This window comes from Micrasema longulum, unplaced genomic scaffold (assembly GCF_059751315.1).
Source record: "Micrasema longulum isolate JH-2025_06_02 unplaced genomic scaffold, ASM5975131v1 h1tg000824l, whole genome shotgun sequence".
Classification (NCBI taxonomy): domain Eukaryota; kingdom Metazoa; phylum Arthropoda; class Insecta; order Trichoptera; family Brachycentridae; genus Micrasema; species Micrasema longulum.
Genome location: NW_028278016.1, coordinates 1 through 17686, shown reverse-complemented (window position 1 = coordinate 17686; position 17686 = coordinate 1). Strand labels below are relative to the sequence as shown.

The following is a 17686-nucleotide window of genomic DNA, read 5'->3' as shown; positions in this document are numbered from 1 at the left end:
AGAGGCTAAACTCGGTGCGGGAGATCCACATCCTTTAAAATGATTGTATCGTCACTTTATTCACTTAGTTTATCTTAGTAATACTCTTACGTAATATCAATATATAACAGAGGGAATATCACACTTCCTGCGACTGGCGACTATTGCGGACATAGGAAGGTGCCTCACTGTGGCTCTCGTCTGATGTTGAGGCTCGCTTATATCACAACTCGCTATTCTAGCATTCTGTTAGTGTAAATAGACTTCTCCATTTACAAAACGTTCAATGGCACCTTGTAAATAACCAATACGGCAAAAATATATCAAATAAGACGTTTTAAAAAACATTCGAGCAAATAATATGAACTCACAACACAATTGTATTAAAGCTTAGAATGCACGCGTTACGGCATTTCCGGTATAAGCGAGTTTTCTTTCTGTAAATAAAGCTCGTGTGATCCTGTTCAATCAGAATGTTTGTCTAAAATACATCACAAAGCAGCAACTAGCCTCTCGTTATACCGGATTAGAACGCAACGCAAATAATATGATAGAATAATTTATTATTACTATTCATTATAGGCAGGCAGCTTTAGCTGGTGCGCCTATATCTCGTGTGCTGCTTTTTGTCTGCGTTTTTCATTTAGCGCAATATAATAAAAAAAAATAGTTTGTGATGATTTAAAATGAAATAAATAATATATCTATGAACTACATATAAATAATAATATTGATCACATTATGACAGAATTTAAATATTTGAATTTTACATAACAAAACATAAAGTATAAAATAAAATTTGTTCAAATTATCGATTATATTTTTTGTCTTTTAATATCATATATAAACATTTTAATAACGCTTCTTGTCAACATACTATTGTACAGATACTGGTAACAGAAAAAACAAGCTCTCGGTAAATTGACTATTACCCAATTACTTAATTACCGGCAACATACACAATTTCTTAGGTAAAAAGTTATTTGTGTAAATTTTTGTGAGAATCAAGTATTAGATTAGATCAGTTCGGTAGGTAGCCTCGATACTACCCTCGTTATTTTAATCCATTTTTAATTTGGTCATCAGAATGTCACACTTGTGAATGTGACACTCGTAAAGTGAGATTCTATAGACTAGCACTGCCGGAAGGGACAAAATAACTAACAACGATAGTGTCGAAACTCCCCCAATAAATCCTGTCTAATATTGTCTTTATCTTAAGTACAGTAAAAATATTACATAAATAATCCCCCATCAACTGTAAATAAATATTATAGTAAAATATAATTTTCAAAAAAGAAAATCAATGTTTTCACAAAAGTCTCAAAACTGTAAAATATTATTTTAGATTGGAAAACAAGATCGGTGGAATACTTTCGCAGTTGGCGAAGAATTATTTAAGATACTTAAAGGCTTATGAAAATAATTAAACAACCATATACAAAGTTTACAATATTGTGCGTGTTCGGTATAAATTGATGGGTTTGAAAAGAATGGCACAATGTTGTAGCGTTAGCTTGTAAATAAATTATTTAAAAGTAATATTCTTACGCCACAACCAAACAACACAACGATAATATTTATACAATATTTTCTTTACACTATGAAGCAGATCTGTTTTTACAATAAATACATTCTTATAGGGTAAAATGCAATAAGCACTATTACGCGTAGAATCACCCCGACTTGTGCAGCATCGAGCCGATGGAGAATTAACATTTTATTATAAGATTTATGGAAGAAAAACACTTACATAGGAGTCAAATTAAAATCAACAGACTTAAAGTACTTCCATATTGTAAAAAATAAATAGGTCAAAATAATATACGTCTTAATTCTTATTCCCTCTAATCTCATTCTCCCCACCGTAATAACGAGTGTTGTTTTACAATACTAATACAGAGTTATAACTCTCGAAGAGTCCAGAATACACAAGTTCAGCGGGAAATGAGACTAAAGCGATGATCGGTGAGAAACTGAACGGCATAGTTCAGCGCAATAGTAGGTACGTCATATTGTGTCCACGTAGGACGAACTTCGGTTCGGCGAGTGAATATTTACAAGTTACATAGTTCCTTAAATACACGGACCAAAAGTCGATCACTCGGAAGGAAAGTTTGCAGAAGAGAAATCTGACAGATATGCAATACGGAACATTCCCGCGGCGGGCGCAGTGGGGGAGGAACGTCAGCCTACAGCTGGACTCCCGACTCTCCGCGCTCGGGGCTGGTGGCTGACCACTCGTACTCTTGGGTCAGGGTGGCCATGTCCTGAAAAATTACAGAGGCTACAAACATACTGAGATAATAATTATTATACAAACTAATACCACTTTAACCTACTTTCACTGTCCATTAAAACAATTAGTAATGAGAAAATGTTCAAAAAGACTATAAAAAAATGGATAGTGGAGCTAGGTAGAAGTAAAATGGATTTTCTCATTCGCCCAAATCAATATTGAATCATCTGCTCCCCAATGTATAGTTTATGTTATGTTTTTGTTCTTGTATCATGTGTAATATAAATAAAACAGGTATACAAAAATTAAATATAAACATAAATATGTAGTGTATAAAACTGTTTTAACATTTTGTAATTTTTCTCTGTATATTAAAGCTTTTTAGTATATTCTTACATGTAAAAAAAAAAGAAAAAGTATATTGTTAAGTGTTTTTGTAACCCCAATGAGGACACATTATTTTTATTACTGTTTATAATGCGAAAAAATTTAATAAAAAAAAATAGTTATATTTCATAATATAACAGGTAACAAAAACAGGCACAATTATAAGTGTATAAAGTAATAATTTAAACCAGATAAAATGTTCTATACTCTTCTATTTTTCCTTTTCTGCTAACACGACTATAGACAATACGGAGGAAGGTGTACGCATTACTAACCTTGTCTTTATGCGCTTGCAACTGCTGGCGAACCTTCTCTTGTTGTCGCGATAATGTCTCGCGGCGCCGTTCGTACAACTCCGATAGTCTCACTCTCTCGGCTACACCGCGCTCCACCACCTGAACACATAATATAACTACTGACACGGCACACTAGATATGAGATGTAGAATTATAAAACTCGCTTTTAGATCAATTTTGAAAGTCATATTTTGCTCCTTTGTTTTTGCATTACTGTTCCAGCGATGTTGCATCTTTATGCAAACAGGGATGGTTTTCACTGGTTTTCATCGCAACGCACTCCCATTGTATCGCCTAATCTTTATGCATTATAAATACTCCCCCGAGCCGCACGCACTAACTTTATGTACATACGTACCTGGGATGGAGAGGTGCATTTATATATTTTTTTAAATTTAGAGATAAGGCATAAATTAGCTAAAATGGTGAGACAAAACACAACAGATATAAGATGTTTATAAAATCTGGAGAAACGCTCCACTTGACCTGATTCTTCTTGAAGGATAACGAATTGTTCCACTGCATTGTTTATGGGTAATATTATATTTCTAGGCAAGACACAAGACGAGTTTTTAAAAAGTTAATAAATTACATTAGTAATTATTTTTATATAAATATGAATTGAATATACATAGTTTATATAAATTACATAGAAAAAAAAAATGAATCAAGTAACTACCATCTAGTAGGACGGGACGAGGTACACTCACTTTTCGTATCGAGGCATCGATTTAGAAACAAATGAAGTTTTGCCAAAACTACAGAAATTTGGAGTTGCGGGGTTTAAACTGTCAGTAGCCAGTAGCGTCGCAGTGAGTCACATCTTGCTGAAGGGTGTGATTCTTTAAAATGCTGCGAACGCCTAGTTGCATTCCACCAGCAACACTACTGACTAGTCTAACTCGTTAACATCCACATCGCGAACCCCGGGCAATGGAACCACACTCATAGTATAGCGGTGCGATCATAGCAGATAACGAGAGGATGAAAGGGGAGTTTCTGGCGTTTCAAAACCAAAATCAACCAACTAAGGGAAGGTAACCCCGACAGAAAAATCCACCAGAGAAGGCACCGGAAAACCACTCTGGTCCTCTTTTATCTGGAATCACAATGGCGAGTATATCCAATAAGCAGTTGTTGTGGCTGCGGAATATACGAGTAGCGCAGGACCAAGATGCTTTCGCTATAGTGACCGCCAGCTTCGAGAGGACCTGACAAGGCAGTGCAAGAAGAAGTCATTGTTTCACTGGAACGACGATAAACTCTTCCATCATAATTACGATGAATATTAATATTTTCATCAATGTTTATCAAAATGACATCCATGAAATGATATTTAAAAAAATATTTTCATATTTTTTTTAAATATATGTCGCTGAGTAATGGCACACTTAGTATTTATTGGTGTAAATATGAAGTTTGTACCTGCGAGGCGACCTCCCTCTTGATGCGCACCAGCTCGTCCCTGTCCTTGTGCACCTTGGCCAGTGCCTTCACCTCCCCCCGCCGCGCCGCCTGCAGCCGCCGCATCGCCTCCCCCGTCTCCCGCTCCAGGAGTGCCTGCAACCGGAACACATTTCTTACTCTAACTTAGCAGTTACCAAGCTATTACAAAGGTGTAATGGTCAATGTGTTTGCCTACCAAGTAAGAGGTCTCGGGTTCAATTCCCGACATGGTTGATGTTAAATTTTTACTTAAAAGGGTGTTTTCACACCAGAATATTTCATACTCCCTGAACTGGTACCTGAAGCGTAAGACTGATCATCTTATCTTCATGTAACAAAAAAAATACGCCGCGATTGGTGTACCGATGCAGTGCCTTATGCACCATTAGGAGCGGAAAGGGAATGATAATGATAATTAGATATTAGAAAATATCCCAGAATAAGTTTTGTTTAAAAAACAAATGAGCAATTGCATTTTTTTTTCTTTAAATTACAGAGAAAAATATTTTTTTTTAGCATTTTTTTTTTTAATCTAAAAGCAATGAAAGTCAATGATTTATATTCACAACTTGTTTGATATTTGGTGCAATTTCGGCCAATGCACACATCTAATGACTGTTCCATAGACAAAATCTATGACTTTTCCGCCTGGTTGATCAACGATGTAAGGCGATGTTGCTAGTTAAAGGGTATTTAAGCGACAAAAAGGAAATTTTGAAGGCACATCAATATATAATTTTAAATAACGGCTTGGACTACATAATATAACACAATCGCAATTAATCAAAAGATTTTGAAAAAACAGCATTTTAAAATGACTGAATCATATGATTTCCTTACTTTTTATGAGACTACAGCCTTAAATTCCCATTGTAATTGCAACTGTAGTCGCCGTGGTACATACCCTCAGGAGTTTGAGCTGCGCCTGCTGCGACTGCTTTAGGTACTTGTCTGCGAGGCCGTAGATGGCGTGGTGGTAGCGCTCGCGCAGCTCGTGCAGCTGCGCGCCGTGCTCGCGCAGCAGCGGCGCACTCCCCTCCCCCGCTTCCCCCTCGGCCGCCGCCGTCAGCTCTGCCCCCGAGTTCTCGCTGCCGGCGGGAAAACTGTTCTCATTATTCTCGGATGCACTGAGAATGCTTTGTGAATTATTATTAAAAAAAAAGTGTTGAAAGAAAATGCACGTTAGAAAGGAAAAGGTTACTGAGCGACATGTAGCAACTTTACAGAAAAAAAAATAAGTATTTTTTTTTCGATCAATAAAGAATCTCGCATTAATTTTTTTTACTTAATTTATGTAGGAATCACGCCTAAATAATACATAGGTATAAGATGTTTTTATTATGTAAAAAAAAAAAACAAAAAAACTTTTATCTCTTCTGTAAAGTTGCTAAGAGTTACTTGGTAAGTTTTTCCTTTTCAGCGTCCTTATCTTTTTTAAACTGCTGATGTACTATTAATTAGTACCTAATAAAAAAATGGGCACTTCATATACTTGGAAAAAAAGAAAATAGATTAGTTTCTATTTCCAACAATTATGTACTTCAATTATTGTTTACTACTAATTGAACATTTCCCCTGTTTTCTTTCCAGGCAGATAAAGAACAAAGTTCTAATCGTGAAATAAAACCCAAACTCAGGGCAGCAAATTACAAATGCCATCTTCATCAGCACATACCGAGACAGTATGCTTAACTTTCCCACTATCTTTATCTACCTTGGTATGCTCTACCAACCTGTCGATACAGGTTTCATTACGTCATCTCAGACATTATATGATCAAATTCAACTAATAAGTGTAGCCAAAACTATTCCGCGTTCAATGCTTAATTAAAATTAAAGTATTTCTCTTTTGTATTTTAAATAGACTTCTATGATAAAAAGCAGCCACTTTAAAACTATTAAAATTTTTAATAAATCACAATTAAAGGAAAAAGTGCTGGCTCCAATATGATTTTTATATGACATTTGCCAATTCCTAAAATGGCATAGTTAACTTTCCGTCCATCTAAATCTGACTTTATCCATATGTCGATACGTGCTCTCAGGAAGATTGGGAAAAATGTGGTAAAAATAAAATAATTATATTTATTTTTCATACTGGCAATATTTTTACCGAATCTCAAAGGTCACTTGGTCATGCAGATGTGCGATAATTACCTCAAGTTTTCAAACCAAAAGGTTAAATGCTACTATATGTTAATATTATATATAAATTTCACTTATTTCTCTTTCGTATTTTAAATTAATCGTAATTAAAGCAAAAATTGCTCAGTCGATCAAAATTTTTGACACGTTTAATGCGCAGATATGTGTACCGATGTGTACACATCCCCTTGGTACATATCGATGCACCTACCCAAAACTTGAAGATAGAGGGTCAATAGTGTACCTTCGTAGTAGCTCGTAGGAGATCATACTGAGTTATAAGGCCGCTTTAAGTGCAGTGACGGGAAACATATGACACGCTTGTCAGAGGTGACATGCCAAGACATTTTGGGTGACGCGCATTGTTTACGGACGATCTTCGCCTACTTCGTTTTACATTCTAGAGCTTGGAAAATTATTAATATTCCAAGCGAGGTTTTTTCTAAATTTTGACACATGTAATATTAGTACAGTGGTTTGTGTATTCGCCTATCCGAGATCTCGGCATTGTTTCCTGGCAGGGTGGGAGTGCAATTAATGCAATATTTCATTGCTGGCACCTGAGGCGTAAAACTGATCACCTCACTCTTAATCATTATAATTCAGATACGCTGTCATAGAGTTGTGTTTCCTTTAAAAGGTTGAAAGGATACAAGTAGTATGTATATTACATGTTCTTGCTGGAGAGGCGCTTGACGAGCTTGTTGGCTATGTAGAACTTGCGGCGCTGATCTGCGGGCGGCGGCGCGAGGTCGCACGATCGCTGCGTGGCGCGAGCTCGCTCCTTGCCATGCTTGCGCCGGAGAGCCTCCAGCTTCTTGTCCAGCTCCAGCCGTTTCTCCCGCACGGCTTTGCTGCCGAGGATCTTTTCCAGTGACTCGGCCTCCAGTACCGCGGTGGACAGCGACTCCCCACGGCGGCGGCGCTCAGCGACTGCTCCAGGGTGGACTGAAAACATCAAAACAGTGCCTATCATCAAATCACATAAGAAATAAGTGGTAAAATAAGGTGGACACATCCCTTGAATGTTGTAAAAAATCATCATCATTCCCTTTCCAAACCTAATGGTGCATAGGACACTGCATTAGTACACATCAATTGCGGCGTATCTTATTATTTTTTTTGTTACATGAAGGTAAGATGATCAGTCTTACACTTCAGGTACCAGTCCAGGGACTATGAAATATTCTAGTGTAAAAACACCCTTTTAAATAAATATTTTAAACCAACCGTGTTGGGAATCAAACCCGAGACCTCTAGCACGGTAGGCAAACACCTGACCATTACACCACGAGGCCGACAATTTATTTATTTATTTACACACATAAGTTTATTGTACATTATTTGAGTCATAAGTCACAACTCTATGGGACTAAAAGTCCTGTGTTGAGATGGGACGAGCAATTAGTTGACACAGACACATGAGTATATCACTACATATAGGATCACAAACATTTTTATTTTTTAAATATACATATATGGCACATCAATATGGTAATCAGTAAACTCAAACATTCAGAAAATCATCAAGGAGTTTCCTACTCAAATCCCTCCAACTAGGGAAAATCCAGTATTTCATATTGAAATTGAAATTTGCAATCAATGATGATCTAGATACACTGCAATTGAAATATTATGAAACAGCACTGGGTGTGGATAGGGGAATGATGATGATGTTCAGGAGACTAAAAAAGCAGTGCCCTTATCAAATCACTCTTACGTTTTGTTATCTCAATCCACAATCGAAATCTAATAAGTCTGATTCTTGAAATACACTCACTGCCTTTGTACCAATCGCCACTGAAGAGTTTCCTCTTCACTAATAAAAAGCGTTTCATTTAATTACATAAGTTTTTGATATTGTTATTTTGTTGTACTAAAATGAGGCAGTTTGCCACTTATTTACTTACTGCTAGTCGCATTCGTTCCACTGCTGGACATAGGCCTCTTCTAATCGTTTTCAATATTTTCCAATATTATCAATGCCCACTGCCATTTTAGCCTTGCTGTTCTTTCTGCAATGTCAATGACCTCTGTTCGGTGTCTAATTTCCTGATTTCTGATTCTATCGTGTAGACTGATGCCCAACATTTGTCTTTCCATTGCTCGTTGGACGCGCTTTAACCTTTATAGGCTTCTGCGAGGGACATAGTTTCCAGGCCATACGTCTTCACTGGCAAGAGACACGAATCGTAGACTTTAGCTTTCAACTTTATAGGCACCTCTTTGTTTCCAAGTAAACATTTTAACATTCCAAAAGCGGCCCAACATAGTTCTATTCGCCGTGGTATTTCCGCAGCTTGGTTCTCTTTCTGCAACGTTATTTCGTGTCCAAGATATAAATAATTGTTGACTATCATCAATTATTGTCAATGTCAACTCCGTGATGGTTGCACTCGGAATTTTTGTTTTCCCCATATTAATTTCCAAGCCTATCTTTAAGGATGGATCATTGGCTAAGTATTATTATGTCATCAAACGAAGATGATTCAGATATGTACCATTTATTTTTATGCCCAGTTTACCACAGTTCAGTAAATATAAAAATATGGTTCCATCAGCAGGATTGAGTAGATGTTGACTTTTGTTTTATTACCTGCACATCAACAGTAGACACCTCTTGGTCGGTGTCTATGGAGGAGAAGGCAGGCACTGTGGGGGCCTGCTCCGCGTGTGCGATGTTGGGTGAGGAAGAGGCGCCGCCAGGGAGGGGGGAGGGGGCGCAGCGCTCGAGGGGCCCCCTGCTGGAGGGAAACCTGGTGTGGCAGCCCGGCCACGCTGGCACGGTGTCGCGGGGACCAGCCCTTGGTGCTCTTGCCCGCGCTCGATGGGGTGGCTGATTCTCGTTTTAGGGTTCCTGTAAAGAAAAAGGGTTAACAAAGGGCAGTATAGACTATACGAATTTCCAGTTTTCCGAAGATGTACATACGAAGAAGGGCAGTGATGGGTAATCTATGACACGGGTGTCAGAGGTGGCACATATCATTTAAGGACGATCTTCGCCCAAGAACGAGCTATGTGCTTTCATCGTTGACCATAGAAAAATTGTGTACAGTAAAATCCCTAAATTATGTTTTTCAGTGGACCGGCAAAAAAATGTGAATGGAGGGGGTAGTGAATAAATTAATCAGCAAATTATTTTTTATAAAAAAAGTTATAAAGCGATGTTTGAAACTTTTTTTTTTGCAACTTACTCGAATTCATAAATAGTACATTCCTGTTAAACACAATGAAATTTGTTGCCACAGAGAGGGAAAATATTTTTGAGAAGGGAATATGAGAGTCTAAGCATTTACAGGGCTTATGACCTGTCATTGGCTGGTTTAAGTGGCCACGATACACACTGTGTAACGTTCACCATTCTGCCTATGTTTAAACATCCACATTTCCTCAACTCTTCCATCTGTTGACTTTTGTGAAGTAAAAGACCTGAAACCTTTATCATGCGGGTGAGATTCATCCGGCTGAACCAATTCACCTACTAGGCAATGCCTGAAAACAATATTCCAATTTCGTATACTTCTTCTTTTACCAGGTAGTTAATTCAGCAATGTTTTGAGTATGTCCAAATGCTTGCAGACTGGCTGGATTTCCTCCCTAGATTGTTTTGTTTTAAAGGAAATTTTTAAGTGATAAGTGACCAATGTATGTTTCTCAGACTGGCTGAACCATCTTTAAAATTAAAGTTAAAACATGAAAATGGTGGCAATAAAGTTTCGTAAAACACAATAAAAATAAACTGATGTTTTCTAAGTTTTGTCTATTGATTTAATTACTAATAATTTGGTATAATGATAGAGACTGACTTCAGATCCTTGATCTGTCAGTTTTTTTTGTGGATTGGAAATTTCTTCAACATTAATTTCGGAAAAAACGTAAAACTGGGTTTTTTAAAAATTAAAAATTCAATGGGACTTAAAAAATCATACATAAATTGCGGGGACGTAACTTCGGGGTTCCATCGTGTTTTATGACCTGCCCTTTGAGTGCATTTTTATGTTGAAGGTGAAGTTGACACGTCGCAAACTATTGTTTGGCGTTATTTACAAGTAATAAGATCTATATTATTGTTCACTGTAAAATTTCCAATCAGGCACTGTATGTTACTTCTTTTCGACCAGGACTTGAATGCCAGCAAGGCCACTGACGCCATTAAACAAGTTTACGGCAAAGCGCCAACAGAACGTAGATGTAAATTTTGGTTTCAAGGTTCAAATCGGGTAATAAAAAATCTTAAAGGTGGACCTCTGGACGGCCTTCAAAATTCGATGACGATATAATAAAATCCCTGGTCGAGTCAGATCCTCGATTAACCACTGAGGAATGGGACCCATGGTGTGGAGTTACATTTACAACGTATCGACAAAAAAATACCACGAGAATTTGGCTGAAAGTGTGCGATTTCTTTATTGTCCCCCACTGCGTCTAGTCAAAGCAGGTTTGCTTTCATGTAATTTAATAATTAGTCTCTGTTGAGATATCTATCTCTAGATAAAATCCTAAGAGGGTTACACTCCAGTATTAGTCTACAAAGATTTGGACATTTTAAAAATATTGTCATCTATACAGTATCATAGAATGGTCGGTGAGGATACCTGGAGCGTTCCCGAGCTGATCTTCACTAGCCTCAGCCTCCATATCCTCAGTGAGGACGGCGAGCTGCTGTTCTCTCTTCTCCCTCTCGCTCTGGTACTTTATAGGGTTGGCGAGGGCTTCCGCTAGGTCCGATAATCCATCCGGAACATAATCCTGAAAACCAAAATGATCTTTCAAACGGGAGAACATTGACTCATTTAATATTTTTATTCAAATTGGAAACAATTTGTTGGATACCCCTGATCTCTTTTTATGTATAAACATTAATAAAGGTACCCTATAAACTTTGTTGTCATTTCAAATGCCAAACCTTACGTATATTCTAGATCATTCTCATACTAATGCAAAAAGGAATTCAATCGTAAATAAAATACATGAAGTAAATCTAGTAGATAATTTATAGATCTCTTCGCCACTAAAACAGCGTGGGATGAAGATGAATTGGCGTGGTTTAACTCGAACTCCTATATGTTTATTGTGTTTATGAATATATTGTATACCATTATTTTATTGCCCTTGTTTGTCTTTGATACATAGTTTTATGTTCTTTTTGTTCAGTTTCATGTATATGTTTCTTCATATAACTGTTGTAATTGGCTTAGGCTGTATATATAATAAATAAATAAATAAAGTAATCCATATTCTAGTGTTGATTCCTTCGCTATATACAATACATATATAACACACACCCTCACACAATATATATATACTCACCCCAACTAACATGTACAATAACACTGATACACTATAACAAGTACTTAGCATAAATATTATTATGTTATAGTAAAAGTTATCCTCATAATGTAATTAGGACGCATTTTATACATATATTTCTACCGACATATTGAAACCATTGTATAAATTCTATAATGCGTTTTTTTTTTATGCTAAGAATAAAATAAGAATTGTGTTTTTATACAAATAATCTCATGACTTTATTCACATATAATTAATTTGTTACTTATTTATGCATTTTTAAATATTTTTTTTTATTCTATTAAAAAAATATTGTATTAAACTATAAAATCTAACAATGTTTTATTTACATTTTTCTCAATACTTATTATGCATGTTTATACATTTAGTTATAAATTTAATAAATACAATGTTTCTTTCAAACTCTGTAATGTTAATACGGCAATAACATATTATTTGTACCCACTTTATTTTTTCTTTTTTAAATTTAATATTCTAAATAAAAATAAATTAATAAACGATTATTATTATTACCCATTGTAATATATTTTTACTAATGATGTTTTACCCTTTGTTTTTCAGAAATCATAATTGACAAAAATCACACTCATGAAGGATGGGGCACTAAAAATAAAATACTTAAACTCATTGAAATAGCATTATATCAACTCATTAGTTAACCCGAAATTTTTTTGATAATGATACTTAAGATAAAAATAACTTTATTTAATTTACTTTCATATAATTTTCAATTATCTATCCTTACCTCTGTTTTGTATAAATACATTGAACTCCTTAATAAAGATACCAGTTTCGAAGATGTCGCGAAAGCGATGAAACCGGTCACTGAATTTTCCAAATTTGTGGATTAAAGTATCACGCGTCTTTTATTTATTTAATAGATTATTATGAATTTGTAATTTATTAATATACATTTTAAATTTATTATTTATACCTCATTATTTTTGCTTTTACTTTTATACATGTTAGTGTCTATTTTTGCATACACGTTTACTTTAATTTTATTGAATCTTGTAAAAGACCTAGTACCGTGCGAATAATTAAATAAAATAAAAAATAGTTTTGCTCGGAGATGAGTGCATAGTTTTTGCCTTTCAGCATATATAATAATAATTGGGTCATACAGGATACAACAGTTTTGATCAGGAAGCGAGTTGCCTCACCTTAACGACGACTAACAAGAACAGGCTGGCCATGAGAACGGGTTGGCTGAGCTCGTTGCGGAGATTGACGTGACGAAAGCCGGGGCAGAGTCCCACTACGGGCAGCACGCGGTGGCCCAGCAACTTGCCGCTGTCATCGTACGCCGCCAGGCGAATGGACGCCAGGTCGGGCAGCACCACCTAAATAAAACACATGTGTTTTAAAAGTCCAATTTTAATTTAAACAAATGTGCGCTACTTGAAACATAAAGGATTCAAATAACAACGGCGAAGGAGAGATGACTTTATAGGGGCAAAAAAGGTTCTAAATAGTCACCGCGACTCCCCTCTGCGAAAGATGTATCAACTCAACTTAACCCGAGACCACTCATTTCCAAGATTTTAAAATAATTTGCGATACAAAGATTTCAATTTATTTATTTGACACGCTTACGTACATTGTGAAACACATATTTTGAGGAGTACATAACATGAGAAAAAAAAAAATATGAATATGAAATATGGTAAAATAAAAATACCTGGTAAATAGAGTAAAGTAAAAGGAAGCTATCCTTTTTGAATTTTCTTTAAGTAATATGAAAGACGTTGATATCTGAATGATATACTCTGTATATACTATATCCATTACTACCAACATATTGAAAAAACACTCAAATGTTCTTTTGAGGGAAGAGTACCGGATGTGCACAGAAAGTTTGCTCAACTATAACATATTCATTAATAGGGTTTTTTCACAAATCGGGAATACATTAAAAATACATTAAATATTAAGAGCAGATTTGGATATAAAATACGATTTTTCAGTTTGTGAGACAATGACATATACAACAGTTCGCCGTCGGCGTCACGTCACGTTGCCTTCATCCGCCCCCGTCGAATGCGCTACTAACACACGTTGCGAACAACTCGAGATTAGTATGGTAAAATAATTATATAAGACCCTATTCTTCGCTATGTTCCTACGACTTATTTCTAAGAAACAATAATGACCTTCTTGAAAACAAAAGGCTCCTCTCCATATACGGGGTTGATTCCATTATTGGGGACCATCTTGGTGCGGAACTTCTTGCGGACGGTGTCGGCCGGCAGGCCGTACATCTCCACCTCCACGAAGGTCCCCACGCGGCGCTCCGTCAGGAACTGTCCCGAGATGACCGTCACGGACACTGTTCCTGCGATTATTCCATCCACCGTAGACTCCGCAAACGGGTCCAGGCGTCTGCAATAATTCACTCAGTGTGAACTTATAAAATTATAAAAGAATAAACAAATTATTCAATGATTTGTAGGCAATAAATTTAATGATTAAGAAACCACTCTCAAGTATAAATACATAAATGTATTTTGAATGGCTATTTCGTATTTTGGCTAGTTTTGAGTCAAACACAACCAAAACAGCAAACACAAAATTTTTGTAGAAATTAATGTAACAAATAAACAAGATTGACAGATTTATAGTTTACATTTTCTGTTTAATACCAAAATTTGAAGTAATTTTATTGAAATGGTAGAATAATTCGTGGAATCATTAGCCATTTAGTGTTACGAGTACCATTAAGGTTGTTCTGTTTTAAATAAATTATTTGAATTGATTAATTTCTCCTCTAATACGGGATATTAGGAGTATAACGCCATCTTCCATGTGTAGACAGTATAAAAAGTTATGCAAAGACAGCGAGAAATCTATCTTTGGAGACTTGTTGAGCGTATTAATTAATTCAATATCATTCAATGAAAGAACACTTGTAACAAAAAGGGTCCAGCCTTCTACATCATTTTTGGTACAAACCAATCTTTTGCTTTCATTTTATTCATTCTTTTGTATCTTTCCCAATATTTTTTGTGTATTTAATTTGTATCTCGCTTGCTGTGGACAGTTAAAAGGCATTATAGTACCTATGCGAGTGTTGCTAATAATTCTGCAATAGCAATATTACAGGAAAGTATTTTTTCCGCCATTTTGTGAAGTTATGATGAACTGTTTGACATGTTTGATAATGAATATTAATAAAAAACATGGCCACTTACCCATGTGTATACAAAATAGTTAAATAAGTACATATATTTTTTAATTGACTACAAATCTCTACAAAATGTTGCAAGAAAAAATGAAATCTGACATTGGCCCTTTTAGATCCGAGTCATAGAATTTATTATTATCAAGATTCTTATTTTTTTTTTAAGAAAATGGAAATATTTGCATTCTTAGGGTAGAGTGGCGTCCGAACCTCGAATCTCTGATCCGTGAGTCCGCAACACTAGCCACGGGACCGCAACCCGATTCATTATTGGCGTGGAGGGGACCAGTGAAGGGAAAATCTTAGCTGCCGGTGATTCTTTTGAAATATGGTCCACTCTACCTCAATATGATGTTCTCGTAGATTCAGAACCAACTAAAATATTCTAATAAAGTAAAGAAGATGATGTTTAGCATTACCTATCTTTCCGCCTCATGAACTCCGGCTTGAGCAGGTAACCACTTCGCATGTTGTACTCAAATATTCCCAGATTCAACTGCATGGCCAAGTCCAGGGTCTGGTAGTTCAGGGCCACCAGTTGGCAACCCGCATTCCAAAACACCTGCACACGATAGATCTCTGATTAATCACCAAATTCATAATGCAACAGAGAGGGAGACGGGAATATGCAAGTCTAGGTATTTACAAGGCTTATGATCTGTCATTGGCCACTTTATACACTTCAATAAAAAAAAATATTTGAGGAAAACAGAACTGAGTGGGGCAAAGTCAGCCCTGTGGCGGTTGGCGTATTAACCCACGACGCTGGAGATCCCGGATACGATTCCTGGCAAGTTTGTTTAGGTTTAAAGGTGGTTAAACACTGCAATATTTCACTGTCCGGGGACTAGTTTCACGCACCTTACCTTCAAGTAACAGATGATCGAAATAAACTGCATCTGGTGTTCCAATCAAATGCCCTACGCACCATCTGGTGCGGATTATGACGATGAAAACTGACATATTTTGTGTATGAGACGACTTTACAACAATAAGAATATATAAATATGTACAGTCCATTAAAATATTTGACAAACCTTTGCTTATGTGTGCGTGACAGGACATTTTTAAATAAAATATTCTAGTGTGCCTAGTGCGGTTACTCGGTTCACAGACAGGTACTAAAAAATTATCACCGGCGTATTAAACAATAGAACTAACTGTACATATATCGCACCCGCTATCCAGAATCCCACAAGTCTAAATGCGTCAATCTGAGAAAAACGTTTTTGAAGATTTTGACATTAGCAAGTTTAAACATAAAACAATGTTCTAAATATAATTTTACTGTAATATATATTTAATAACCACAATTATTTGTTAAAAAATATCTTTAATTGTTAATTTTGACAATAAATAAATATGTTATGTATGAATGTCATGTTAGAGTGGTATTATGCACTCATATGCGATTTTAATGAGTTTTTTTAGTTCTGGCACAGTGTACTACTCAAAACAAAGTTTTTTTGACTTGTGGCATGCTTTGAAGGGGGGGGGGGGGTGGGGGATAACTTATAAATTAATTAATTAGATATCGGTGTAACCTGCGGCATGAAGTTGGAGCTGTCAAAGCGTGTGCCAGCCGGGTAGACACGAGATAGTTGGTGCTTGTTGTAGTTCACAAACTCTATGGGCCGCTCCTTCAGTAGAGTGGTCGCTTGCTTCTCATCAAAGGATGACATCTCGTAGAAACGGTTCTTTTCTAAAAGATATGAAATCAATTAAATTTATTTGTAAGTCTATTTTCTGCGCCTGAGCGGATGGAGAATGCAGTTCTGTGTGTTAAATAGAACCAAATCCACGGACTAATGTAAGATAGGTCTGCCTAGTAGTATAGTGGTCAGCACGTTCCTCTACTACGCTGGAGGCCCCTGGTTCGATTCCTGGCAGAGATTTACCAATTACTGTTTATTTCACTACAATCAAACAGTTTCAGAATCACAATAACAAAAGGATAGAATATTGAATTATTAAATTGTGCAAAATGCGACTTCATTCTGCTTAATCAAAATTAAGAAGTAACTCCAAACAAACAAATGGAGTTTGGATTGAAAATCATGCACCCCAAGTGGTAAGAACTCGTAGTGTGTGTATTGCCTCAAGTTGTTACAGTTTCATTGTTCAAAACTGTGTTCTGATTTGCCGGAATCCATGGCCATTCATTGGTCGAATTAATACTCTGTAATTGGTCAGAATCTAAGGTAAGAATTGGTGTAATCTAATTGGTAAGCTATCACATTTACTCTCTTATTTGATTGGTCAGGATAAATCACAACTGATTGGTTAGAATAAATCTTTACTGATCAGTTAGGTAGAGTTCTCTGATTAGAGGGATACATATCAAAGTTAAAAAAAATTAAATAATATATAAAACTATGATTTTTTTTCAATTTTGAATTTAAAAATCCCCCCGAAACGTTGAAATTACACCGCCTGCGACGTCACGAGTTCTGGTCGGTGAGCGATCAAAACACACAACTGAATGGTGAAACATAATTGACAAGAAGCAAAGAAACCATGGGTTTAATTGACGTTTATTGTACTAACCGCTGATTTGCAGACATTCTACGACGGATTATTTTGTAGGAACAAAAGTTTGTTGAAACTTGAACCCCGTACGACCTATTATATTGTCGTCATTATAGTTACAAACATAATTAGTCTTACTTTCTGAGTTCTCAAAGCTGCTGAAGTGCACGA

At 36.2% G+C, this 17686-nt stretch overlaps 1 protein-coding gene across 1 annotated transcript; it reads right to left on the bottom strand.

Annotated features, from left to right (window-relative positions):
- Positions 1-971: 971 nt before the first annotated feature.
- On the bottom strand, positions 972-17681 carry LOC148278789 (1-phosphatidylinositol 4,5-bisphosphate phosphodiesterase classes I and II-like; the record flags this gene model as incomplete). Its single annotated transcript, XM_088230888.1, is given in 14 exon segments — positions 972-2249; positions 2881-3000; positions 4327-4461; positions 5252-5435; positions 7164-7407; positions 7410-7440; positions 9089-9232; positions 9234-9349; positions 11088-11241; positions 12969-13148; positions 13959-14187; positions 15406-15548; positions 16531-16688; positions 17654-17681. Coding segments are annotated over 14 exon segments (1944 nt in total), but the record flags the coding sequence as incomplete, so codon positions are not given.
- Between the last annotated feature and the right edge of the window lie 5 nt (positions 17682-17686).